Genomic DNA, 26,934 nt, shown 5'->3' on the forward strand with positions numbered 1-26,934 from the left:
GAGCTGGGCATTACTCAGCAGGAATTGCTCCCTCGACCTGTACCACCCCCAAAAGGGAGCCGCCTTTTTGGTCACGCTGCCTCCACAGCGAGGGAAGACCTGGCATCACTGCCAGCAGTAGGTGGTATCCCTTGGGCAAAGGATGCCCTCTTGAGCTTCATCCTTTGATGAAGCCATCCTAGGGGATAGCTCCACATGAGTCCAGCGGCACCCTCCCTGGCAGATGCCTTGCCTGCCTTCCACCCATCCCTGGCCAATATTTGAGAGCGTGTCCTCAGATTTGCAGAGGAGGCTGTCAGAAATCAGCTCCATGCAGGTCCAGGATTTGCTTTCCTCTGGCACTTGAGAGCAGCAAATGGCCATCGCCCCTAGAAAGGTTCTGGGTCTGGGTTGTGATGGGGACCTGGCTGGAGGCATCAGAAGAGACTTTGCTGAATTGCTGCTCCTGCAGTGCTGCAGAGGGCCTGCTGGATCTCCTCACCCACTGCTGGGGCTTGGCACTGGGACAGGCAGACTTTTCCAACCTCAATATTTTAACTCATCTCTCAGTAATGAGGTGGGAGGTCGCCGGCCTCCCTCGGACCTCATCTGCCTCAGTGCTGTGGAGGAGAAGACCCTGGTGCCTTGCCCACTCCTGGTATACCCAGGGCCCAACAGAGCATGCTGCCGGTGCTGGGGAAGGTGAGCAAGTGGGATGGGAAGCACCGAGACCCAGGAGGGGCACAGGCCTTTTAGGGCCTCACATCCACCCAAGTGGTCGCGTGCCCTAGGAGAGAAGGGAAAGGAGGGCTCCTGCCCATGCACAAGCCCTTTACATTCAATGCCACTCCTTTAAGACATCACTTAATATGACAGATTAATTAGTTAATGTTTGTAAAGTACTTTGAACATGCAAAGTGCTGTACAAATGCTGAGCATCAGTATTAATTATTGTGGCATGGAGGTTGGCCTTGTCTCACCAGCATTCCCCACACCTAATTTCAGGCCAGTGCTGTTTCCCTGTCTCTCTGTCTCCTCTCCAGGCAAGGCATTGTATGGGAAGCAGGGCTACATCTCCCCAATACCTCACTGGCATGGAGGGGATGAGGGAGCACCTTCTTGTCCCCAGCTTTGCAGTGGGCCACGGTTGGAAACATTGCAGGGGGATGGAGAAGATGCTGAGGAGTCTCTCCAGCTCATCCCACCCAGGCCTGAGTGAGGGCACCCAGCATGGTTGGCAGCTTCAGAGCCAGGCAAAGGGATGAGGAGGGCGTGAGAAGGTTTGGGGGGGTGTGAGCTAGATGGGGAGAGGAGGCTGGCTGCGTTCAAGATGCGCACATGGTGGGGCTAGGAGCTCCCCTGTGTCCCCCGAAGCTGAAGCCTGGCCTGCTTTGCTGCCTCTCCCCTCCTTGTGCCCTCCTTCTCAGCGAGGCTGCTCCTGGGAAGGGTCCCTGGAGGAGGCACAGAAATGGGGCAGCGGGTGCCCCCAATTACCTTGGTGGTGAAGCGTCCCGCCGGCTGGCCCACGAAAGGTGTATGCTGACATGCACACCAGGGAGGCACAGAGTGGGTGCAGGGTTGTAACAAGGACCAAAAGGAAAAGTGTGAGCTGGAGGGGATCAGGCTCGAAGGGAAGCTGGGGAAGAGGGGACCCACAGCCAGGGAATCCAGATGGTGATCACTGGTATTGACCTGTGCGATGCGCAGTGGGTGGCAGGAGGATTGTGGTGCTGTTGTTGTACCATTGGTGTCCACTGGAACACCTGGAGTTGGGTATGCCTTCACCCCGCTGCCCCTCTGCTGCTGCTGAATTAACTCCACAGGTCCCACCTGCCCGTTCAGCTTGTGATCTTCCTTGCCCACCATGGGTCAAACATTGGCCACACATTGGAGCGGCTTTGTCAGTCAGATGGCTGCTTTCCCCTGTCACCCCTCTGAGCCAGTGATGACAGAGTCTGGTGGGGGGTACTGGTCCGCTCCAAAAAGCCATGGAAGGTCCTGGGGCAAACAGGAACCCAGTGGAGTGCAAAGGGATCTTGGAACTTTCGTGGCATTGCTGGTGGTGGTGGTGTGGCAGCTGAGGGGACACACTGGGAGCCCAGTCTCCTTGCAGGGCTCTTAACCTCTGCCCTGCCCATGTCACCCATATCTGGGCCCACTGCTCTGGTTGTAAGTAACCCCAAGTTCCAGGCTTGGATGCTGAGCATTTCCACCAGGCAGCAACTGCCAACCCAGCTACTGGGGAAATCACCAGAAATCCTGAGTGTCTAAAAAAAACCCAAAACCTGAATTTGGCCCGCTTTATTTTCTCTTTCCTTTTTGAGCCCTTGAGCCTGTGCGCATTCTGAGCTCACCAGTGGCTTTTGGCTTACCACCATGACAATGGCTGTCTCTGGGTGGGAAATGGGGCATCATTCCTTGTGGTAAGGACCATTCTGGGAGGAGCAAGACAGGAGGGTCAGTGCTGCGGACTAAACGGGCTGGAGCATGTTTCAGAGGGCAACAGGGCAAAACCATCACAAATGACTTAAATTTACCCGTGCTTACTTCAGAAAGAGTTGTGCAAACCCATCTCCTCTTGCTTCCTACTTTCTCCTTGTGTCACAAAGACTGGCACGAGGGGATCAGTTGAAGCCAGACCAGCCGATGAAGAGACAAAGCTGTCCACAATAACTGACTTTTGCTGGGTTTCCAGGTGCTCCTCTGGCACAGTGGGACAATAAATCCCTCCTCAATAAATCCACATAAACGAGGACCAAGTTACAAAAAAAAAATCTTTATTTCATGTACCAGGATTTTTTTTTTTGTCATTTTCTCTTTTTAAAATTTTTTTTCTTTTTAACAGTCTGAAAAAAACCACGAAATAAAGAAAATGGAGGTTTGTTTCTTGTACTGGTTTGAGCTGGACATGAGCAATACCCTTGGAAAAATGCTTCCCTGCCAGCTTCCCTGCCTCCCATGCATGCTCTCCCGCATGCTCCCATGTGCTCCCATTCCTGCTTGGCCCTGTGAATGCTCCCCAGCTCCACTTGACATCAGGCATACAAGGTTGGCTTGGGATGGAAACCCCAACACCACCCTCCCTCTGCACTGTGGTCTGGGAAAGTGGCTTTAACTTACTCCTTGAGGGGCATGGCAGGGTGGGGAGGGTGTCCCTGTAAATTTCTTTTAAGGTCTTTTGGGACACAGGAGGGTCTGGACACGCAGCCAAGCTGCTCGCATCTTCCTCTTGCCCTGTGATGCCATTTTTTGGGGTGACCTCCTCCCACTGCTGCCCCTCGCTCTGCTCTGGAGAGAGGGAGGAGGGTTAAAGCCGTGAGTGAGGGGAGCACAGGGAGGATTAGGCTGCTTTTAAGCAGAAACCCCACTGGGACCCAAAGCAGGGGACTGTGCAGCTCCTAAAACTGGAGCAGAAGGAATGGGGATGGAAGAAAAGTCTGAAAGTGGGTCTGAGCTGCCAAAGGGCTCAGCAACGCCATCCTGTCTGGGGCACTGCTACTTTCAGGGAGCAGCCCCAGAAGGGTCCGTGCCCATGCCTCAGGCTGGCTGGCAGCTCGCAGGGTGTCACAGAGAGCCCCCACGCACCCCCTACCACCTCCCATCCCACTGGTATCCACAGCAGCCATCGTGGGGAGAGCTAGGTTAAAAGCAGTTCCTGGCACCCCTGCATGGCAAGAAGAGAGGGGGCTGTGGCCAGGCCAGGGGTCAAGCTCGTCTTGCTGCTACAGATGAGAAAGCAGCATGCCAGGAGCTCCTGGAGACAGGGAATGAGGACAGAACCCAACAGGCGTGGAGACACCCGATGGCTTCACACCTCTCCGTGCTGGCATGGCTGCTGGGACTCGGGGCTCTGTGGGCTGGGGAGGTGTCAGGGCTGGCTTTGGGTGAAATTGGGCTGCCTGTGTCCAGGAGGCACGGGAGCAATTTCAGAGGGTGGCTGGGTGGGCTTTGCCATGACCCCACATGGCTGCAGCCCCGCTGGAGGGACCTAAGAGGGATTCAGGCAAATTTGGGGGACGCATGGCCATACTGGGCAGCCTCTGGAGCATTCACAGGACAGCACGCACATGCCTGGGCAGGCATGTGTGAGCATGGGCGCACATGTGCACAAGTGCTGCCACCCCCTCCCCTTGCAACGCTGCCCTAGGCTTCGACCTCCCATGTCCCCCCTCTCCCAGCAGCAGCAGCAGCCTGAAGGGATGGGAGCCCTGGTTCCCTCCACCAGCCCCCCACCCCCTTCTGCCTGTGCTTCCCACCCCACTCCCCACTCTCTTTTCCTTTTTTTTTTTCACAGTTTAAAGCTGGAGAAAACAAAAATGAAAAAAAAAAATACTATCTGTTTTTCTTGCAAGTAAATCCACTTATTATATTTACATTTATTTATAGCTGTTGTTTTATTAAAAAAATCGCCACTTTTTTTTTTAAGAAACCCTTTTTTTTTTTGTCCTTTTTTTTTGTCTCTGTGTGTGTATCTTTATTTACTGTGTCTATTTGCTTTTTGCAGTCACCGTTAATCCCAGGGTCTCCAGGGCCAGGGAAGCAGGGGACACCCCTCCCTGGGACACTGCAGAGGGGTGACTTGGCATCAGCTCCTGTGCTCCCCGGGGACAGGAGTCACTCTTAACCCCTATAGTCCCGCAGGGGATAAGTGGATCCCCATGGATCCTGGGGGAATGGAGCGGATTCCAACAGAGCCTAGGGAACGGAGTGGATCGTGGTTGACCCTGACATGCCAGGATCCTCTGTAGTCGGCCCAAAGACACTAAAGTTGCTGCTGGCCAAACCCCCATCCCCTGTCCCCGGAGGAGCCTGTGCTGGGTTAAAGGTAAGTGGGAAACAAACTGTAAAATTAAAGAATAAATCCTCCCAAATTCCAAAGAGCTGCCTCCTCCTTGCACTTGCTTTATTGTCGTTTGTTATTTCTTGGTTCCCTTTTATTTTTTTTTAAGTCTGTTTTTATTAAATGTTAAAATAATGGTACATGGGAAATCATGCATTTTCTTTTAAATTTATTTCTATTTTTTAAATCTCTCTTGGTTTTAAAGTTTTTCTTTTTTTTCCTTTTTTCTTTTTCTTTTTTTTTAAGAATTTTTTCACTGTTGTCTCTTTCCTCACATTTCCTTTTTGTTTGTTTGTTTGTTCACTCACTTGTTTGTTTGCTTATCTGCTTGTTCATTTTTTTGTTGTTTTTGTTTGTTTGTTTGTTTTGTTGTTTTTTTTTTGTGGATTTTTTTTTTTTTTTTTTTGCGTTGGGAAGGTCCCCACCCCTTCATGGGGTGCTTCTACCTCCTCCTTCCCGCCCCACTGCTGCCCCTTGCTCCCTTCCACCCTCCCCACCCCACAGCCCACCCTGTCTCCTCCTGCCCACTTCTGCCCCATTTTCAGCTCCTGGTGACGGCTTCATACCGGGGTGGTCCGGCGGTTGGCTGTGTTGGTGTGGATAGAGTCCTTGTTCTCTTTCTGGATACAGTTGTGAACCTGGAGGAAACTGTTATCCCTGTCGGAGTTGTAGGTGGCGGTGGGGGTAGTGGTTGCCTTCAGCGGGTCCCTGGTCAGGGTGTACATCGAGATCTCTGTTGATGGAAGGGTGTTGAACCCTTTGATCCCGACGGGAGAGGCATCCCTGGAGTGTGAAGGCTCAGTGGAGCGGGAGCTAGAGCGGCTGCGTCTCTGATAGCGGTACCGGTAGCTGGGGATGCGGGTGATGGCGGAGGACTGGAGGTAGTCCGTGGCACGAGCGTTGGCACGCAACTGTTTGTGCCGGTCTATGAACATGTGGACAGCCAGCACTCCCACCATCTCGGCTATAATGAAGGACAGGGCCCCAAAATAGAAGGACCAGCCATAGGAGTAGCTGTTCTTCTTGGAGTCACTCTTGGAGGGGTCTCCAGCGTTGGCTGATATGTATACAATGATGCCAATTATATTACTTAGACCTGCCAGGCAGCCGGTGGGAGAGAGAGAAGGAGATGTCAGGAGGGCTGAGCATGGCAGTGAGGGCTGTGGGGTTGAGCCCCTCCACCCAGGAAGTGGGGACAGGAGAGCCCCCAGTCACCAATCCCCTCCCAGTGTGCAGCTTCCCTGGGTAAACCCAGGCAAGACCTTCCTCAAGGTCCTGACACATCCCTGGACCACACTCACTGTTGGTCTCTGTGTGGTGCCAGACACAGGGAAACCCTCTCCCTCCAGCAGCTCCAAAGCAGCAGGAAAGCCCCTGCCTACAGGGTGCTGCTCCCTGGTGAGCAGGCAGGGTGGTGTGGCTTCCTTGGGGGAGCTGTTTTCACCCCAAATAAGATTCATCAGGGCTAGGAAACACAGACACTCCTGCCTACACAACGGTGCTTCCATGGGGTGCCCCATCTGGGCAATTCCCCTACAGCCCAGACCCCATTTCCAGGGCACTACGCCCCATGCATCCCTTTACCTGCAGACACAAAGAAGATGCCGGCACTAAGGATGATGTTGTGTCGGGTTTTGTAGAACTCGCTGGCTGCAATGCAGAGTCCACCCATGAAAAGCAGAATCACACTCAGGATCGGGAAAATACTAGAGGCTCTAACAGCCCCTGCGGAGGAGAGAGGGAGACAGGCAGAAAGAACAGTGCAGGTGTGAGAGAGAGGAGAAAGGGCATGGAAATAGCACCGAGTGAGGGGACGGGGGGACACGAGCACGTTTTGTGGGTGGGGGTGCAGAGCAGAGACAGAGAGCAACGTCGTACCGGAGTTATTCAAGGAGAATTAAAGGTAGCAGGGGACGGAAGGAGGGAGAGAGAAACAAAGTGTGTCAGAAACAGAGTGGTCCCAAGCTGTTCTCCTGTGCCCTGGCCACTGATGCTGCTGCAAAGCGGGTGGCCTGGCATGAGGAGGCAAAGGGGGCTGCGGGGCTGGTAGCTGAGCTGGGAGCCTGCCTGTGCTGCCTGTTTCCCCTCAGGCTCTCTTTTCCTCCACTTTCGGGAGGACTATGGGCTGGAGGGGGAGCCATGGCACCATCCGGCTTCTCCTCCTGTAGGGCACTGCTGCTCGAGTTTGCTTTTCAAAGAGCAGCAACCCAAATGCTTCCTGCAGAGCTGCTGAATCTCAAATCCTACTGAAAGGGCACAAGCATCTCAAGGAGAGATTTTTGGTTTTTTAGGTCTGAGAGGGAGCTCCTGGTGCCATGCACTGCTCTGCAGCTGCAGTGAGGACTGGGAAGTGAAACTCCCATCCCTGCATGCCAAAATGCAAGGCTTATCCAACTGATTAAATTACTGGGCTCCTTCCAAAGGGCAGTGATGGGTTCAGATGCCCCAGCTCCCACACACGCACACTCTCCATTGGTCGATACAGTAAGAGCTCAGCCAGCAGAGGGCAATGGCAGAGGTGCACGTACATGCTCATATGCGCATGCAAAACATAACCCAAGGCTTCTGGAGGGACTCTCGTATTCACGCATTGAAAGACCAGGGCTGTGTATGTGCCCACCCACGCACACATGCATGCATGCACACACTGCTCGGGTACCAACGGTCTGCCTGAGTTTGTGTTGCCAATATTCATATTTTTAACTAGGGAGGCCTTCCCTCCTCTTTTTTCCCCTGCCTTCTCAGAAAATAAGCTGTTAAAGTGTGAAATGAAGCCTTACTTGATAAAGAAAGATATCAGATGAGCTAGTGCAATTCTGCTTGTGGAGCAAAGATCTGGAAGGGGAGATGAAAGCTAATCCCTCCTTGCCTGCAAGAATGAACCCTACTGAAGCAAGCACAGAACCTCTTCCTAAGTGAGCAGAGTCTGTGCTTCAAAGACCCTGTTGGCATTGGGGTCTTACCAGGCACACTCAAGCAGGTCTTTGAGAAGGAGTCCTAGCCCACTGCCTGTGCATAGGGAATGCAAAAGGCAGGGAGAAATCTTGCTTGCTCGCTTTCCAGTTCTGCCTGGCTGTGTTTCAGGGAACAGGATGGTGATAATAACCATCTTAATAGCTTCTGGAAAGCAAGGCAGGGTTTGACAATGTGAAGCTTAAATGGCAGTAAGCAAACATCAAGCAGACATCTGCGGTTCAGAGAGTTTCTAGAGGGATGCTCTGTCAGTCCCACTGCCTGGCCTTGGCCCTGGCCATGCTGGTTTTATTTGGGTCTTAATTCTGAAATTCATATCTGATGGGAGAACGCAAAGTTGCCAGCTGACACAGGGAGCTGTGGTCATTATGTGACGAGGGAGGACAGCAGCCTCGCTAAGCCCCTGTCTTCTGCTCCTCAAGAGGACAATGCCAGCAGAAGAGGGGCAGAATACAATCTGGTCTTCCAGGGTCCAGAGCCTTTGGTCTAAAAGCTGACAATGGTGTTTGGATGCTCCCTTGTATCGTCAGCCTACTTTTAACTTAAGTGTCTCCTAGCGAAGAAACATGAGGATGCTTCTGTTTCCTGTCTGAGAGCAGGAATTTGATTTCAAGAAGTCTAAGACACTATATAGATGGCTGGTAGAAATAAATCCCTTCTAGCCAGACCATGGACACTGCCCCACAATTGTCCTTATCCCTTGAATGAGGGAATCGCCTAGTCTACTACTAATAAACCATTTCCTAGCTGTTCTTACCAGTACCTCCAGGCATTGCCCATGCAGAGCACTTGGGGACTCAGGTTTGGCAGAAGTCCTGGGAAGAAGCTGTTCAGTGGGGTCCCTCTCTAGTCAGGCCTAAGCCAGCAGAAATCCTACTTCCCTCAGGATTGACCCAAGTAGTCCTTTATTGACTTGCCAAATCCCTCTTTGAACATGATTCTTTCTTAAAAAGGGCTCTACCCTGGGGATACCATTAGATCCTGATGTTAGGCCAATTTTCGTCTTCAGATCTTCTTCCCTCTGAGGGAAGGGACCTGTCCTTCTTGTAATGTTCATCCCCTCCCCCCAACAATTCTTTCTGCAGTGCAGCTGATGCAAGCAGCTTCCTCTCTCCCAAATAACTCTGCAAGAACTGGTTTGCCCTCAGAGGCAGCCTGCACAGTAGCTGTGCCAAAACGGATCAAACCCCAGTCTTCAGCAGTGCCTTTCGGGTGGCCACACAGCGATTAAGGGATCGACGCTGCAGAAAGGTGTCTGAAAGAAGCAATCTCCCTGGGTTATTTGCAATTTACAGTGGATGAAGAACTGTTTGAGAAACCAAGAGAAAGCAGCATAAGATCTGCCTCTTTTCACATACAAATGAGCTTCAAAGAGCCTAAATTCTCTCTCTCATCTCTGCCGCAGGGCTGGGTCTTCACATCTGGCTTGGAGCATGCCCAGATTACAAGGAGTAATTCTGAAAGACTCTTGGCCTTTGGAGGCCTCTGATGCTTAACCTTGGGAGGTCAAAAGCTCTTATCTCAGTTTTCTGAAGGGAGAAGATCTCTTCTCAAGATGTCAGAATGCATTGGGCTTGTGAAGGGAGGGCAAGATAGCAAGGTGGGGGCCTAAGAGGAGGAGTGATCCCTATTCAGCTGAGATAAAAGAGGAACAAGCTCTTAGTTCTGGGACATGTGGAAACACCCACTTATGATCAGAGAGGGCAGTGCATGATGTGGATCTACCATGCTGGACGGGTTGCTGTCCCAGGCACAAAGAAGTGTGAGCTTTGCCCGCACATCCCAGGCTGTTTCCTTACGGAGATGTGGTGTGCCTGGGGTACAGCACCTCTCCTGGGAGCTCTGGATGAGCATCGGGTCTTTTCTTCAAAGGGCTCTGGCTGTTCCTACTTCTGTTTCTCATTCCCATCACTAGATCGCTAAACTCAGCAAAGATCAGATATGCAGCCTCTGTAGGCAAGTTGTGTTTCGGGAGGGATGGAGATAGAAATAGGTGATCTTCGTACATAGTCCAGCGAATTTCTTAAATCTGATGCAAATTGAACATAAATTTCAGCTGCTTTAGGAGGACACACACATTCATACACACTCACACTGCCCCAGCTTCCTCCAGTCCTGACCTTATGTTCACTTAGCAGATCTCCAACTGTTTTGAATAAGCCCTTGGGTTTATATCGTAATTAATTGCTGTTAATAAAAAATGCCACTGTTTGTTCACAGGTATGGTTAGACTTTATGATCTCAAAGGTCTTTTCCAGCCTAGGGCTTCTATGATTCTACATTCAAAACTTGCACTGTTTTGTGGGCAGGATCCCAGGAGCGTGAGACTGGAGTTATGTTTGGGGGGTGGCGAGGCTGTGGGGTTGCTTCCTCTTGCCTGCTGAGCCTCACAGGTCCCAGCATCTCCACTGCCCTACCTTCAGAAAGCAAAAAGGACCCGACGCTAGCACCTATGGGCTGTTGCAAGAAGAGCCTGCAGACTTACGGAGGAAATATTCTGCTGTATCGGCTTCATAATCTGCATCCTCAGGGAAGTGATCGATTTGCTTACACAGACCTTTAAAATTCCCTAGGAACAAGAGAAAAAAAAGAACAAATGAGAACACCAAAACCTGCCTTGCAGGAGCAACTGCTTTCTGTGTCACTTTTGATGCCCATCCTGCCTTCTTTCCAGGCAGCACACCACTAGCGTATGGATGCCCATTAAACACCCGGGTATTTCTCTTCACAAGCTCACACATGTATCTCCCTTTTATTGGTGCAGGAACACAGGATCCAGCCTGACATCCACCTAACCCATCAGTCTTCATTCCACAGTGGAGTGTAACAGAGGCTCTGGCTGACAGGTATGGCTCCTGCTACAGACAGACGGGAGAACGCTGCCCATCTGCGAAGGAGGTGGGATAAGAAGAGAAGCCAGAGACTGGGTCAGGCTGTGAAACACAAGGATCAGGATCTATTCCCTTAACATCAACCAGTGTAACTGTAGGTGTTTGTGTATTTATGGAAAAGTCCACTCCACTCGTGTTTCGCCTGGTGTGGCCGCAGAGGATTCCAGCAGTGCTGTATGTGTCTGCGTGATCATGTTTGGGTGGAAAAGCATTCATTTCTCTCAGCTGTGAATTCACTGCTTGTTCATTTTATGAACAGGATACACCCCATTTTTCTGGTACGGTATGAGAAGAACAAAAGCTCCTAATCTACTTTCTCTGTATGACTGCTTGTTTTTGCATACCTTTATCAAGCCTCCTCTTGTCTCCTCACACAGACTAAGGCTGCAAGAAGCTTGGTGCCAGTGTGGATGCAGCTCAGCAGCAAAACACTCTTTGCACTGGGGGGGGCAAAGTCTTCCACCAGAAGTGAGGGAAGCTAGGCTGGTCGCTCTCAGTTTTGTCAGACTGTTGTACATACAGGGCCTTCTGCCAGCTTTAGTCACGGAGCACCCTCTTTCACACACACCACAACTGTAAAAGCCATCCCAGCAGGAGGCCAGAGACATCTTCCTAGTGTTTCATCATCTAGGATGTCTACCAGCCTCTTATTTTTGTCATTCATGTCACTCTGCACTTGAAATCAGGAATATCACTCCAGAGAGGGAATCCTCAAGCCATCATCACTGCCACTGGCTGACTAATATCTCCAAGGATCAGGTTGTTCATGCTTGTACAGAGGTGACCACGTAGAAGGCAATTTCATTATACCTCACCCAAACTTTTTTTCCTGCTTTCCCTGAATTTCCCATTGGACTCTTGCAATAACTGGCCATTAACCCAGAGTTGGTGGGCACAATCTGTCCAGAAAGAAGGAATGAGGTGTCCACCTGAGGTGCGTGGATGGGTATGTTGATTCCATGGGTCTCTCTCCAGAGAGGTTGGCTACCAAAGTTGCTCAGGCTGACTGAGCCCTCAGCAGCAGAGTTTGCAGCCTGAATCTAGAGACTGACAAGTGCTGTGGCAACCTGGGAAAGTCATTTGCCACCCTGATCCTGAGCCCAATGACAGGATTTGCTGGGGGTGCAGAGCAAGGGGCAATGAAGCCACTACATGTGCGGCTGTTGACTGCAGGATGGGTTGCTTGTGAGGAGCCCAGTGCTCCTCCAGGCCTATCCTTCCCAGGCTGAGACCTGCAGGGACCATGTCAGGTTGCTGAGTCACATCTTGGAAGGTTTATTCCAGACAAATTACAATGATCTTTTGGGTATTTGGGGACAAATGGAAGAAGGAACAAACTCAAAAGACTCCCCCTGAGTTTTCTCTCAAGACCAAGCCTTGCTGAACCAAGGTTTGGGATGCTTTGGGAGACAGCACTGAGCAAATAGATGTAGGAGGCAAGTAGGTGGGTTCCTTTAGGTCAGCTCCCAACCTTAACTCCTTCTGCATCCAGTCAGCTTGTGGCTGATGCTTCTGAGATACCAATCGCCTTTAACTACTAGTTCAGAGAGCTTCCATGAAGAGGCTAGACACAGCAGAGAGGAGTGTGTATGTGAACCTAAGAGGTAAGTAATAGGAGAAGAAAGTAGGAACAAAGCCTTTCCAGGTACTTCTGAAGTGTTATTCCTACATTGAAACTGTGGGTTATGAGAGGAAGTTATTAATCACCCATCTTCAATCCAGTTACCTTATACAAGAAATGTTTGTTTCTTAGCCTGGCTCTTCTGGAAGGCAAGCTTCATAGCCAAGCAAATTCCCTTGTCACACTCCCAACCTCCTACTTGCCCCTTTAAATACCTATGAGAAAGGCAGATACAGGATGAAGCGTGTCCTTTCCCTTGCTTGCCCCTGACTGCCTGAGGCCATCTGCCTGTGACAGACAGTAGCTCATCAGCCTGCTCCTTTGGCTATGGTCACTGCCGTGCAGTGCTTGCCAAGACACCAAGGATGTCTTCAGCCTCAGATTACAGCTTATTGCCCAGCAGATATTGAGTGCCGAATGCCTCCTGCCTCTACATGCCAGGGGAGCAGGCAAAGCCTGCATGCACCTCCCAAGTGAGGCTCCCAACACACAGTCAGAGCCCTCCAGCTGGAATCAGCCAGAGAGAGAAAAGACTCCACATCTGGGCATGTGGGGAAGGAGACCCTCTCACTCTGTGCCATCCTTTCCCTGCTTTCTTTTTTCCCCTCTCCCCTGCTCCGTTTCTTGCTGTGTTTCAGCCTGTTTAATTCGTATGTGAAGAATCAAACTGCTTGGGAAAGGTGCTGCATTTTGAGCAGGGTGTCTTTTACACAGACTTGTGTGGGATAGCTAGTTAGAGGTTCAGCCGCTTAGGCAGTGTGAGGGGACATGCAGGCTCTTTGAAAATCTGCTCCTGAAGTCCAGTGTCCAAAAAATCTGCTCCAGTGTCCAAGAGGTCTTGCTGATGTTGCTCAGCAGGGTACTTGGCCGTTGGAGGGTCCAGCCTTGGCTTGCTTAAAACGCTGTGGCATTGAGGAGCTGCCCTTCACTGCAGGCTGACACACAGCATCCCCCTCCCTGTCTAAACCCTGCTGGTGTTCATGAGGGCAGGGTGGGCAGCACTGGTCCCACTTTAGCCTCTGCTTCACCTGTGCTCAGCACAGAAAGCTGTGATTCTTGATGCTATTTGCCTGTGCTACCACACCCTCTCTTCGAGTGCCTCCTAGCTCCTCTGGGCAGTGGATGGGAAAGGATACAGAATTTAGGTCATTAATGCGGTAACTGAGAATGTAAGAGAACAAGATTCAGTTTTTCCTCTGCCACAGGCATGCTTTTAAAACCACTTCTTCTCTCTGTCTTAGAGTCCCACCCTCTAAAATGGGGGTGACAGTCCTCCTCTGCCTCGTGCCATATGGGCATGTGTTAAAGAGGGCATGGTGTGCGTGCGCTGGTGCCAGCAGCTATGCAAACACACAGTAGGTGAGCAATGGATGGTGATGGTTCAGAAGCCATCCTGGTGCAGGAAAGGCCAAGGTGTCTCTTCTTGCGCTAAGGTCACTTGGCAATTCTCTTGCAGACATCTGTGGCGTGCTGAGGTCCTGCAGCAGCCACTCAAACACCTGTGCTGGTGGAAGTGCTGCAGCCACATGCAGGGAGAGGGATGGAGCAGCTCTGCAGTGCTGCCGAGGTCTGACACAACAGCCTCTTCCTGTGCCACATGTGGGGTTTGTGGAGTCAGGGAGGGAAGAGCCATACGCCACCCTATCATTAAAACTCTTGAATTCCTGAGCAAGAGCCAACCACTATTTGGAAGCGTATGTAGGGCTGTGAGACCCCCTCAAGGGACTAAGAGCAATGTCTCCTCTGTACTTGTGTCCCTTTGCCCTTTCCATTCTTCCTGACTTAAGCTGTTTCGTGCTGTGAACCCTGAAACAGGCAGGTGTTGAGCGATATTGATTCTTCTGCTCGCCTCCCTGAGAAACTTAAGCCATACAGTTCTACCTCCTCTGCCGCTCTGCCAGTACAATTTGGGGTCTTCCCTCATCCTCTTTCTTATGCTCACCCACCAGATCTTCCCCATTTCTCAGTCTCTTTCATTCATTTCAGCTTCCTCCTTCTCCCTGGTGTATCAGCGTGGGCATCCTTCAAGCAGTTTGCTTTGGGATGTGCAGGCTGCAAAGGAAGAGGGGAGGAACACTGACTTGTATTGGGACAGATGGATGATGCCTGCATCTGTGGAAAAATCACTGAGCAGCCCCCAAGTCCCCTGGGTATTACTGGGAGTACCTAGACGAGATCCTCAACGTTTTCTTGTTGCCTGCCCAAGCTCTGGAAAATGCAGTCTGGAGGAGCCAGGACTGGTGCAACAGGAAGCCCCTCTGTTTCTAGACCAGGACAGAAGTTGTCCAGCTCAGGTATTGAAAGCAGAGACAACCTGCCGTGCTGCCAAAATGGACTGAATGTCTAAGAGGCATGAAAATCAACATTAACTGCACGTTCATCCCTCAAAGAGACCTCCTCCAATGCAGCTGGGTCATCGTTTGGGTACATGCTGTCTATCCAGGACAGCTGGCAGCCATCAGCTCTGCTGCAGTGAGAGTCAGACTGAGTTACCCCCGATGAGAACCTGGCTTGGTATTGTTGGTGGTATGGTTTATTTTTGTGCCGCTTTGTGCAGCCCTGTCATCTCTTGCAGAAGTCTAGCTTGCCTGCAGAGTGCAATCCATCACAAAATAGTAACTTCCAAAGAATGAAAAGCTACTCCTTTCCGGCATGGTAGGAACACTTTTAAATGGTCAGGACTGTACATCTGAAAACTGGGAGCCAGAGGCAGAGGAAAAGACATCCAAAAGGAGAGAAGCAGACAAAGAGGGATGAGAACAAAAAGACCTGTTTTCCCAGAATGATTTGTGATATTTCCATTTATGGAAAAAAGCAATCCACTGAAAGCTTTCCTTCAGTCTCACTCTCTAATTTAGCAGAGGTTTTGGCATGGTGACTTCTAGAGAAATAAATAAAGTGGGCTGGATATATCTGTTGTCTCCAAAAGCTCAGAAAGATGGCTTGGTTTTGGCCAAGGATTCAGTATCTCTTTCCACAACACACTTGCTGTATCATTTTAAGCAAGTTGCTTAACTCCCCTCTTCTTTCACTGACGGTATTTCCCTGCTTCAGGGAAACAGTCTGAGGATATTTATATTAAAAATATGGGAGTGATCAGATACTGGATCATTTGGGTCAGATAATTCTCCCCACTTTCCAGTTCAAATGTAATGTGCTGATCTTTGATGTGACCTTCTCCTAGACATACATGAAGGCTGCACACGCATGAAAGCTCTCCCAAATTCACACTTGAGTTCCTGCTTTAGAAGTAATCTTTATTGCAGAATAATCTACTACTTGCTATCTACGCATGAAAGAAATGTGAGAAACGGTGCATGAAGGGTGGGTGGGAAGACACAAATACTTCTTTCTGATCCAGGACCCCATTTCTGAGCAGTGCTGAAGTGAGGCTCAGAGCCAGCCCCTAGACTGGGAAGACAAATTCCACAGCTATATGGCAAACTGTTGGTCTGTCTTTTTCACACATATTGGCAAAGATCTTCCAAACTAGGAGAGGACGTCTGCCATCCCTGTCAAAAAATGATACTAGTGACACTGAGTTGTTAATGCCCAACCTGACATGACTTCAAAAGGAAGAATTGAGGTTTTTTGAAGTGCCAAGGGAAGCACAGGAAAAGCCCTTTGAAGGCATTTTGATTGCTTTCCACTCTTCCAGGAATGAAGCACTCCAGAGTACTCATCATTTTGGGGGGATTTGGGCCTGATGAAGAGCACAGCGACAGAGAGCACAAACAGTGCTCGTGGGCATCTGCTTTTACCCACCTGTGCTGACGTGCCCAAAAGAAAGGCTGGCCTTTCAAAAGTGCTCATTATCCCTCTTGGGGAATCTCTCCACAGATAACACCTTACAAAAATTAGGCCATATTTTCACGTGCCTCAGTACACATTTAAAGTGTAGCGTTATACCAGAAAATGTAGCTGCTGTGCCACAAGGGATGGTCTTTTGGGGGCTTGAGCAGGTGCTGTTTTAGCAGCTCTGCACAGTACCAGGGAATGCGGTGCTGGTGGCAATACCTTTTGACACAGGCAGATAATTTTAAGACCAAGGAGTCCACAGCTCTCCCTGGGGACAGAGGAAATTTCCAGTGCAAGCTGAAGCTCAGTGGGACAGCAAATGGTGCCTGTGGAGGGGATCCTGGGACAACAGCAGTGGTCCCGTGGGAAAAGAAGACCATCAGATATCTCACCACCTTCCCATTCAAATGCAATGCACCTGCCTTGATGTGGTCTTCTCCAACATAAATGTGCAGCAGTGCGTATGTTTAAAAAACCAAATAATAACCCAGCAACATAACCAGTATGTTGCATACATAACTCTCTCTCTGGGGAGATGATGGAAAAATAAACCACATGTGACTGATATCAAGCCCCATCACTTAATGTACCACTGGAAATCATTCAGATATTGTTGTGAAGAAGCCTGTAAAAGAACTGATGCAAAATAGAAATTGATCTTACAGTTATGAAAAAATACCCCCCTTGCCTACAAGGTAGAACCATTATACCAGGTCTCCTCACCTTCTTATTAATAATTATAATTACAGCTGTTGCCAAGGATCAGATGATAAAGGAAGTTTACTGCAGTAAAAATGGTACAAACACTGTCTTACGGATCATTGCTGCCTTGATGAGCATGAAGGAAGGGGTATATCACAATGCATTAGGAATGATTACAGCAATAAGATGTCCTAATAATACCAGTTCTGGGGAGATGAGTTTCATCAGGAGGTGGTTAATAAAAAAAATAAAAATGCAGACATAGATGGGCAGGGGGAAAGAAGTGGGAGAAGCCAATACGGGGTCGCATTGTGAAGGGGATGACGAGGTGAAAGGAGAGAGGTAGAGCGAACAGCTATCAAGCGCTGGGGAGAGAAGTCCCATCCGAGCCAATCCCAGGTTCCTGTTCTTTTTTCAGGCTTTTTCAGCTTTTACTTCTCACTTGCTCTCTGCAGCCCTCGCTGATAGTCGCCGCGTGAGAGGGGGCTAATGACAGAGGAAGACACTGCACGTGCTGCTGGAGGTGTCTTTGGTTCCCCCCATAGAGCCTTGGCAGTGTGGGAGTGCAGAAGAGCCCCATCACTTCCTGGCATTACCCGCATGGTTCCCCTGCAGCGCTCCGCCTGCTTGGTGCTGCAGCTGCGGCGGAGAACAGGGATTGCGCTGCATTACGGCCGGACCCTGCGCTTGCTCTCAGCCTTGAACTGCTTTGCATTTTTTTTCTTGGAGGCGGCAGAACTCTTCTCCTTCCCACCCTGCTCCGTAACACTGCTGCATGCTGTTAAGTAGCCGATAGACTCTGCCTCTGAGCTAGCTATAGCTATTCCTTGTATGTGGGTGGAGATGCAGCAGAAGCAAAACCTATTATTAAGATTATATGAAGATTTCCATTTATAAACACTCTCTTTTTACAGGGTTGTAACTTTTAAAAATATCCTCACTGTGGCTTGAATTTTCCCATGCTTTTTCACAGGCAGAGAGTGAGTCTGGCTGGGAAAATTGGGCAAAGGCTCTTGAACGCGTTTTGGTGCAAAAACAAATCCAGCACATTGGAGCTTTATAAGCTGAAACAGTGCGGGTAGCTGGTTTTCAGGGACTGCTAGACGCCTGTCCAAGTTACTAATGAAAAACCTTAACACAGCAATAATGAAAATCATTAAAAAAAAAAAAATCTTTTTTGCACATGTCCAGTACAAACATCACCCCTGGTAAACAATTGCCTCTGTTTTCTAGATTTTACCAGAGGCAAACCTGAGATGAATTTCTTTTGAAAATGGTACTAAACACAAAAATGTACTAGGCTCATCTAAATAATCTAAAGCTGTGGATAACTGTGCTCCTTCTAATACTGTATTTCTCGCATTTCCATGCTGTGCAGGCATTCTGGAATTGAAAATAGTTTTATACATACATATATAAAAATTGCGTGCTATGATTTTGCATATATATCAAAGAAATAATTTACTTTTTCTAACTTATCTTTTCCTATGGGATTCAGTGAATGTGAAAGCATTGACAATATCTAAATCCTCAGCAGATTAGTTAGAAGCTATTTCTACAGTTGTTAGATTGGTAGGAGAAACAGATGAACTTTCAGGCATATGAACCCTGTTGCAAAGGTTTCCAAAGTATGTTGGCAAATGCTTTTGTGAGAAAAGGCAGAAACGAGCTAGGAACCAGAGAAGAATTGAAGCAAGTGTTTGTAAATACTTGCGCTCAGACGTTGTAGCATGATATTGGGATTTAAACTGTAGGAGCACAACTTAAGTGTTAGAGCTGCTGGGGTGGAGGATGGAAAAGTGATGGCAAAAGTTGATCAGGACATGGAAAGAAGTCCAAGCAAAACAGAAAGGGCAAGTGAAAGAAATCAAGATATTACGGAGGATTTTTTTTTTTTTAAATGGCAATTTGTAGCAAGAACATTTGTGTGTGTGTGTGTGTAACGAGTCAAATGTGACACTACAACTGTGAGCCGAGTGACAGGAAGGGTGATGCAATTATCTGCAGTGAGAGACAAATGATGTGCATAAGGTGTGGGAAGAGAGGAGGTGCTTCACAGCTACCACAGGCAGTCCCAATCCATGTCTGCACATCCAGATGTCAGAGAAAGGGAGATACTAATCTAAGCCTGGAGGGAAAGGGGTGGATGGGATAAAAGGAGTATTTAAGAGCTGTTGCTTCTCTTTTCTCCTTTTTATTTTTTTTCCTATCATGGCAAAAGTAGTGTAACTAGGACAGGTTTTGCATAGAGGTTTATAACATCAAACTCTTAGAAATCAGAGCATGTAAACAACATCCTAACTGGATGAAGACAGAGTGACTAAACCATCTCAAATTTGACCTCAAAGGCACAGAGCTCACCTGGGCTAGTCTCTTCTCAGGATTAGGCAGGGGAAATCCACATGCCTGAAAATTTTTAATTCAGCTCATTCTATTTGGTTGCATTTTTCTCTTAAAATGTAACTGTATTGCTGATTTGTAAGCATATATCAGAAGACAGAGCCAGGCTCACCTGGTACAATAAATCATGTTTTGGGCCAGTGATAAGGTGGTTGGAAGTTACCATGTACAGCCATGGATTTACCTGTCAAGAAAAGAGAGAAAACCAGCCTTCCTTAAACTGTGAAAAGTGGCCTGTGCTGCCTGGGACACAGCCATGAGCTGAACAGTGTCTTGGTTCAGATGTGGATTGAGCCCGTACACCAATGGGAATTTTGGCTTGGCTATTCCCAAACTCCAGATCTTGAACCTTGTAATTGTAATGCTGTGTTCACAACGCTTTTTGAATGCAATTTCCTTAGTCATTTTTTAAATTACAGAGGAGGAGAAAAGGCAATTGAAATCTTTCATCTCCAACTCCATACTGCATTTGTCTCTAACATATCCAGCCAGATCTATAGGGAGACGGTGTCCTCAGTTAAACTGGTGTAAATCTAGTGTGACTCTGAGCCCCTCCTTCAGCAGATATGGGCACAACTGAGAGAGGAATTAGGCTCGCAGCTGGTAATTAGCTTATGTGGTGTGCTTTAGGGTCCTTCAGAATGCAAAATGCTGTATAGAAATTATTATTAGTTATTAATAATAAAAATACCCAAGAACCCTAGGGAAATAATCTGAAGAATGGAGGAAGTCAATGACAGAGGCAGCTTTCAATCCATCCTCCCTCTTCTGTGCCACTTCATCTCTCCTCCCCCTTCCTCTCCAAGGCTTAGACACATGGAGGAAGAGAGAGACCCCCATCACACGTGTTTAGCAATTTGGCAGCCTCAGCAAGTCTCCTGTGTTCTCCCACACAACATCATCAGCCTGCAGTAGGAACTGTCAAATCTGTAACATAATTGACAGCCAGCAGTAGAAATTTTGGGGAATAGAAATGCGTGGGAATAGCAAGGCGTGGGAATTCCTCAGCTTTCTTCCCATGGGAAAACTGCAACCCTGATCTGGTGGTCCTCAGAGTCTTTCATTTCAATGCTCTCCCTGCCACTTGGAAAACGACTGGGCAGGTGGGTACCGCTTGCTTTCTTTAATGATCTCTAGGTGAGAATTAGGGATCTGGCCACCGTCACCTGAGTTGGAGTGAGAGGCTCTGCCGGGGATGCTCATCCTGATTTGGCTATTCCAGCCTAGCAGACGGCTGTGAAGTTTATTTTAGGTGAAGAAATGGAACTAGGGAAGGGCTGGGTTTTCTCTAGCACTTTTTATACCCCAGGGAACCCAAAGCCCTTCATGCAACACTGAGAAAGATCCCCCAGCGTGGGGCTCCGCGGACAAGCATGGCAGCCATTACGCGCTCACTGAGCTTGCACACACTTGCCCTCAGAGAGTGAAAGCGGCTTTACACAGCCAGAGAATATTGGTTATCCCTTACTCCCTTCAGAAAGCATGCTGGGATTTTTACTGTCCCTTCAGGCAGCCCCATCAGAGATGGCCAGGAGGGAACTCAGTGTAGGATTTCCTTGGCAGAAAGCCCTGCTGACTGCAGTGCTTCGGGTTGAGCTGCAATATGCAAGGCCGTGCACTCGTGGAGCTTTTCTGCTCTGTGCCCTTTATGGCCTGAAATGCACCACCTACAACCAGAAAATGAAAACTCCCAGGAAGAGATCAGGACTTTCTAATTTTACATTTTCCTCTAGCAGTTGCTGCATCTCGCCCTGCAGCTCTGGTGCTTTGGGAGAAGCCCGGCCCAGAGCAACTCCTCAGCCAGCACTGTGGTCTGGGAAGCACCCTGGGATGAGGGGAGTGCGAGTATACCAGGCTCATTTAGGATGCTCACCCATGGTAAATCCACTCCAGAGCTGGTCCTCACTCACAAAATGATCCAAAGCACCCCAAACCCTCCTAAAGGTATAAAGAATAAGAAACTGGAGGGAAGATGGGGCAGGAAAGAGTGGTGAGGGTGACCTGATGTACAGCAAACCCCTTTTACCAGCAGTGAGGAGGAAGCCACTACTGCCCCCAGCTACCCCAGAAAGGTAGCCTTGGCGTTGTCCCCAGTGTGGGGACAGTCCCTATTATAGCCCCTTCCCAACCAGCTTGAACGCTGAATCCAAACACGGCTTAATATTGTTTATTGCGTTTTCCAGCTATGCTGGGATTAGGGATTTGAAGAGCTGCATAGTTCGTAGGTATAGGTTCTGAACAATTCTAGCTTCACACTTCCCTGGGATTGTTTTGGTGCAATCGCTGGACAAATACCTGGAGTCAAAATTGGGTGGGTCTGTGAAAGCTGTAGGAAAGCAGTGCTCTCTGTACTGAAAGAGCCAGGACGCAGAATTTGCTTGGTTACACATGAAACAAACGTCATGCTTATTTTTGACTTGGGTCACAGGAGTTCAGAAAGTGTTGGTAAACACAGTCTACATCCCACAGGGCTGAACAGGATAGCTGGCCCATGTTAAGTCTGATCAAATTGCATTAGCACAGCTATGCTGCAGCTTTCAGTGTCTCCAGAAAAGCTGCTGCTGTTCCAACTTGCAGCTTTACTCATAATCCACATCAAACATTGGGTGTTAAAGTAGATATTGCACAGATTTGATTTTAGGTCCCTTTTTATGCAGCTGAAAGAAAAACAAATGCCAAGCCTTACGAGTGGTGTTAGCTTTTAGAGGCTGTTATTAGAACATTAATAATTTTATTATTGTTATTTCCACTGGGTTGAAGGTACCCCAGTGATTTACAAGGAAACAAAGTGACTTGGCCCTTTTCTGAAGCACTTACAACAAAAGTTAGACTTAAGCACAGCACTGGGCTTATTTAACAAGCAAACAATGCCAGCAGGGTGTTTGGAAAAGGGAGGTTTATAGCAGCATAGGATCATGAGACATTTGTGGTTCTCTGTGTGTGTGTATCCTGTTATTTTATGCTGGCTTTTAAAAAGAAACACATGAAGGGGAAAAGAGTGCTAGATTCAGGGACAATGCCCACAAGAAAGGTAGCAGAGGTGAGTGAGGGAAGGATGATTTGGAAAGGGGAGGTTGAAGGGGAGGCTGTGAATGAGGAGCATGAAACTACCTGTGGCGCAGCCAGAGAAGGCATATGGGGGAGCAGGTACTGCTGCTCAGTCATAATAACCCCTTGAAGCTTGACTGCAAGCCGTGCCGCTGCACCGATATTGTTTCATCCACTGAGCATGCTAATTTATTACAGAAGAGTCTGTAGGTGTGAGCTATGTGCTAGGGCTAATCTCTGAAGCGTTTTCAGCTATTCTACACATAACATTACTCTTGCGTCCTGGCGAAGAAGCTATTCATAATGGGATAAAATTTACTCACAATATCAGACTAGGGAATATTATTTCTAATGTGCTCTGGTTCAGTTACACTCAGTTAGAAACCTGAAAGGCCGTTTCAGGTGTTTGAATCATGTCCAAGCCCAGGTACCAAGCAACCTTCTATGGTCAGGGTTGTATTACCCAGAAATATGCCCATCAGAGATTCTTACACCAAATCGTACCTCCCTGCCTACCCTCCCCCCCCCCCCAGGGTAATGTAGGTCTCAGAACCAAAACTTCCCTGCTTTAATGACCATAAAACAAGAACTTGTCTCCTAAATACTGCCAAACCCCAAACTCCTTCCGGATTCGCCCACTTTTCCTTGAAAAAATTATCAGTTCTCCACTGGAATCACTGATCTGAAATTCCCACCCCTTCCTTAGTTTCTAATTTACTGCTATAGCTACAGCAATCTGTGAAGCAGCATCAAATGCTGTGCTACACCTTAGATCTTAACCTCATTATCTTACCTTTGCACTGGAGTTACCAGTCAGGAAATGTGCCAAGATCAAAGAACAACAGCAACTCAGTCTCACTGTGTGTTTGTCTCTCCATGAGTAAATCCTTTTTATTTTTTTTTTTCTTTTTCAGTGCTACAGCCACAGCTGAAAGTCTTCTTTCTCTCTTGAAATTAGTCAGTTTTTCAATGAAAATTTCTCAGAGAGATACAGAGATTTTGACCTGATCGCTTGCATCCCAGGTGAATAAGATGAATACCCGAACTCTTGGCTTACTCACAACTCCAGTGCACCTACTTCACAGTTTAGGTCTAAAAAAAGCCTTTTAAAACCATCTTTGTACTACCCCAGTGTAGAATAGGAAGCTTTATAATTTCAGAATTTTGTGAGACAGGAAAATAGTGTTCCATGTTTTTCCAGCGTGGTCTCTATACAACTATCTGTCTTTGTGTTAGGTATCATGCACCTTTCTTTGCATATGTTTGCATCTTCTCTGGGTCCTGCTGGGGCAGCTGTGGCTGCTTGAAGGCACAGCTGTTGCTCAGGAACCGCTTGTCCAGTTAACCCTACTCACAGTTGCCACATCTCAGTCTATCAGTCTATCTCTCCAAAACCAGCCTCTGAGATACACTGTACACCAAGACTTTGTCCTCTTCGCCCTCTTGATCAGAACAGCCTTAGAAGGCTGTGCCCTTGGTTTTGTCAAGCCGACATCAGAGTCATGTCAACCTCAAACACAAAATGCAGTCTATACATCAATGTCTGCTCCAAACTGTTTCTCCTGGAGCCACTTTAGTGAACACCCAGACGAGCTTTGGCCCATCTAAACCCCAAAACCATGCAGAGTTTTCCTCTTGATCCCTCTGTGACAAATGCCTTGTCTAAATGCCTCTTCAGGGCTGCCCTCCACCCCTATGAAGGGCTCCTCTTTCCTGTAGTGCACTTCACCATGTGCTGCAGAGAAGAGGTGGTTAATATATCACGGCAAGAATGAATGACTCTGCCTAACCACCAGGATCCTGTAACAACCCCGGCACTCAGAGATTCCCCTGCAGGGGGGAGAAGAGAAAGAGCATTTCTTGACTAGCTGGAAGCCCTGCGTACAGAATACCTGTGGAGACTGGCAGGGAAAGCAAGTGAGCTGGGACTGGATGCCTTCCAAGCAGCAGAGCAAAACTGAGTCTCTCGGTGGAGGATGCTAAATTTCGACAACGGGAAAGAAACAGATAGACAAAAGGTGAGTGGGATGGGAAAGCCTTTCCCTGCTAATGCTGTCTGCTCGTAGTGTTAAGCATAATTATGTATTTCCACATGCCATCACATGTACACGGCATTTTACTGGCAGCTAAAACGGCAGAATCTTTTCCCCAGGATTTTACAGTACAAAGACTGTAGCCTTTGGGGCACTAGCAAGTGAGAACCCTCAGCTCTTCAGAAGAGGCTCTCAGCAGCTGTTAGGCAGCAACTACAAGACCTGGATTCTGCTTCTGGTGAGGTCAGCGGGAAAACAGTGGGGACAAGATTAGTTCTGAAACGTGCAGGCTGGAATGAGGGAAGGAAGTGCCTGAGAAAGGTCACAAGCTGAGCTATGGCATGTTCATGTCTTGTTTGCTTCTGGCTTTAGCTGGGTATCTCTGAATCATTCCTCGTTCTAAAGATGTAATATAGTAAACAAAGTTAATAGTCAGAAGGGGCAAAGCTTGCCAAGGGCGTAGGAGAAGTGGAAGTCATTAACACAGGAAGAGTAGCTGCAGTAAATGAGTCCTGATGGCAGGCACAGGGGAGGTGGATAAGGTTTTGTGGTGAAAGGGGGAAAGAGGGCAGCAGGAGAGGAGCAGAATTGTTGCTGCAGAGAGAGGGAGGGGGTCAGGCAGGGGGAGATGTGCTGAGTGAGCACCCGTGGAGTGAAAGAAGGAGGAGGGAGCAAGCTCCGACAGAGCCACGTGAGGCCTTGAAGATGAAATGAGGAATTGAACTTTGATGTAGAAGGAAACTGGAAGTCAGCACAGGGATTCAAGAAGAGAGGGTGACACAAGTAGAACAGCAGGTAAGGAAAAGATAATGTAGCTGCTGGGTGTTTTAGTGTATTAAGCCTTCCCTATAGTCCTGCTGGGCCTCTCTGGCTCTGAGAATTCAGTGGGTTTGTGCTTTCGTGACCTGGTCTAAATAGCTTGGTGAAGCATTATCTCTATATTGCTTTTGCCTAATCAATCAGCCACATACCAGGAGTGTTAATTGGTAAGGGGAAGCAGCTGCAGAGAAAAGGCTGTCTGCAAGGAGTGGGATGGGTGTCATCACAGCAGCTGAGCAACATGACATTGAGGGGCTGAGGATCTCCCAGCCCACAGGTTGTAAGGTGCATACTATTTCTACAGAGGAAAGCAGTGAGATTGTCTCCAGCCTCGGGACCTCCTCAAGAGGTGACCAAGGGGATAATCCTGGCGGTAGAACATTTCCTACACTCTGCAGGTTCCCAAGGAGATCAATGCTGCTGTCTCTGTTGTATATTGCAGCTTTGTGGATTGTGTCCAATCAAAGGTAGTTCCTAAAGGCTAGAACTTCCAGAATGAGCAAGAAACATTCCTGGTTTTGTGACTCCCCACCAGGAAAAGCCCTATTTCCCATCTCTGAAACTCTGAGTAGATCCTATGTCTTTTTTTTTTTTTTTCTTACACAGCTCATCTACCCTTTCACTCCTGAAGCAATTTTCTGCATGTGAATTTATTCTGTTTTCTTACCTTCCACGATCTTTCAGACTTCTTACAGTCTTTGCTTTATTACTCTGTGTTGACTCTTTCTTCATGCTGCTCTTTCCTCTTCCTTCTAATTTTTTTGCTAACTATTGGCATGCAGTTTTTCACCTTCAGTTTACTGATCTCTAGGACTCTGTCTTAACGAGCCAATTTTTTCCCTCCTTACACAGTGATATCTTGTTTAAATTGCACCGATTGATGTTGTCTCTTCAACTCAGAATTAAACTAAACGTTTGATTCCCTTCAAGTATTCTCCCCACATGCTTTTTAGTGCTCATCTGCAGTTTGACTGGCTCCCTCCTTTCCTCTCAGTCCATTATGACAACAGCTGCAGTGCTGTGTTAATCTCTGTTTCTGTCCAACACTGTCTGTATTAAAAACCAAACCCATAGAAATTCCAGCACTTCAAGAGCTTCTTCACAATACTTTGTCCAGTCTCTAATTTTCAGTCATCTGCGTTATACTTCCAGAAACAACAGTATGAATCCTTCCTCCATGTACAACAGGAGTGTTAGGGCAGCTTATTATGAATAGTCTAGTTCCTATTCCTTCTTCATTTCCAAGCCACTATTAGCCCTTCTTCCCTCTTCTCTGGCACTGGTGTACTTCACAGTGCACTCATGTTGTTTGCACCTCCTAGCCCTTTTCCAGACAAGTACAATATACTTTTTTCATCTTTCAAACACAGATTGCCCTGATTTATCTCACTTAGACTTAACATCCCCCTCTCCCGAGTCTTTCTCATGCCTCTCCTCCTACTTTCTTTGCAGCCCTGGAAACATCTGACATAATTCAGTCGCTCAAGAAAACAACTACTTCGCTTGACCCTGGTACCTCTCATCATTTAGGCCTATCTCCTTACTCCAGCTTTTCACTTTACTCCTGTTTCTAGTAATTCCTTAGCTTCTGGTACTCTGCTCAGCTCTTTGAAAATAAGCCATTATCTGCTGTGTCCTCAGGCTCCTCCATCGACACCACCGTTCCATTTAACAAGCACCCAGAGCCTCCTTATTCTTCATAGAGTGCTTAGGAGAGTCGTTGCTTCTTATCTCTCCTACAAGACTGTCCTCGTCCATTTTCACTGTGGGTTTGTACAGACTGTAGTGCAGAAATCTAATGATCTCCTTCCTACTAATGACGCCTGGTCC

General features: G+C 48.2%; 1 protein-coding gene across 2 annotated transcripts in view; it reads right to left on the reverse strand.

Annotated features, from left to right (window-relative positions):
* Positions 1-5,328: 5,328 nt before the first annotated feature.
* The window catches only part of CACNG2 (calcium voltage-gated channel auxiliary subunit gamma 2), a 52,917-nt gene continuing 31,311 nt past the window's right edge, over positions 5,329-26,934 (reverse strand). For both annotated transcript variants that reach the window (XM_009568380.2, XM_009568379.2), the window contains 3 exons: positions 10,278-10,361; positions 6,404-6,544; positions 5,329-5,915 (listed from right to left, as the gene is read on the reverse strand). In XM_009568380.2, the coding sequence (XP_009566675.1) occupies positions 5,380-5,915; positions 6,404-6,544; positions 10,278-10,361 (761 nt within the window). In that variant the 3' untranslated portion in view covers positions 5,329-5,379. The remainder of the gene's footprint in view (positions 5,916-6,403; positions 6,545-10,277; positions 10,362-26,934) is intronic.

Source organism: Cuculus canorus, chromosome 1, assembly GCF_017976375.1.
Source record: "Cuculus canorus isolate bCucCan1 chromosome 1, bCucCan1.pri, whole genome shotgun sequence".
In the NCBI taxonomy this organism is placed as follows: Eukaryota; Metazoa; Chordata; class Aves; order Cuculiformes; family Cuculidae; genus Cuculus; species Cuculus canorus.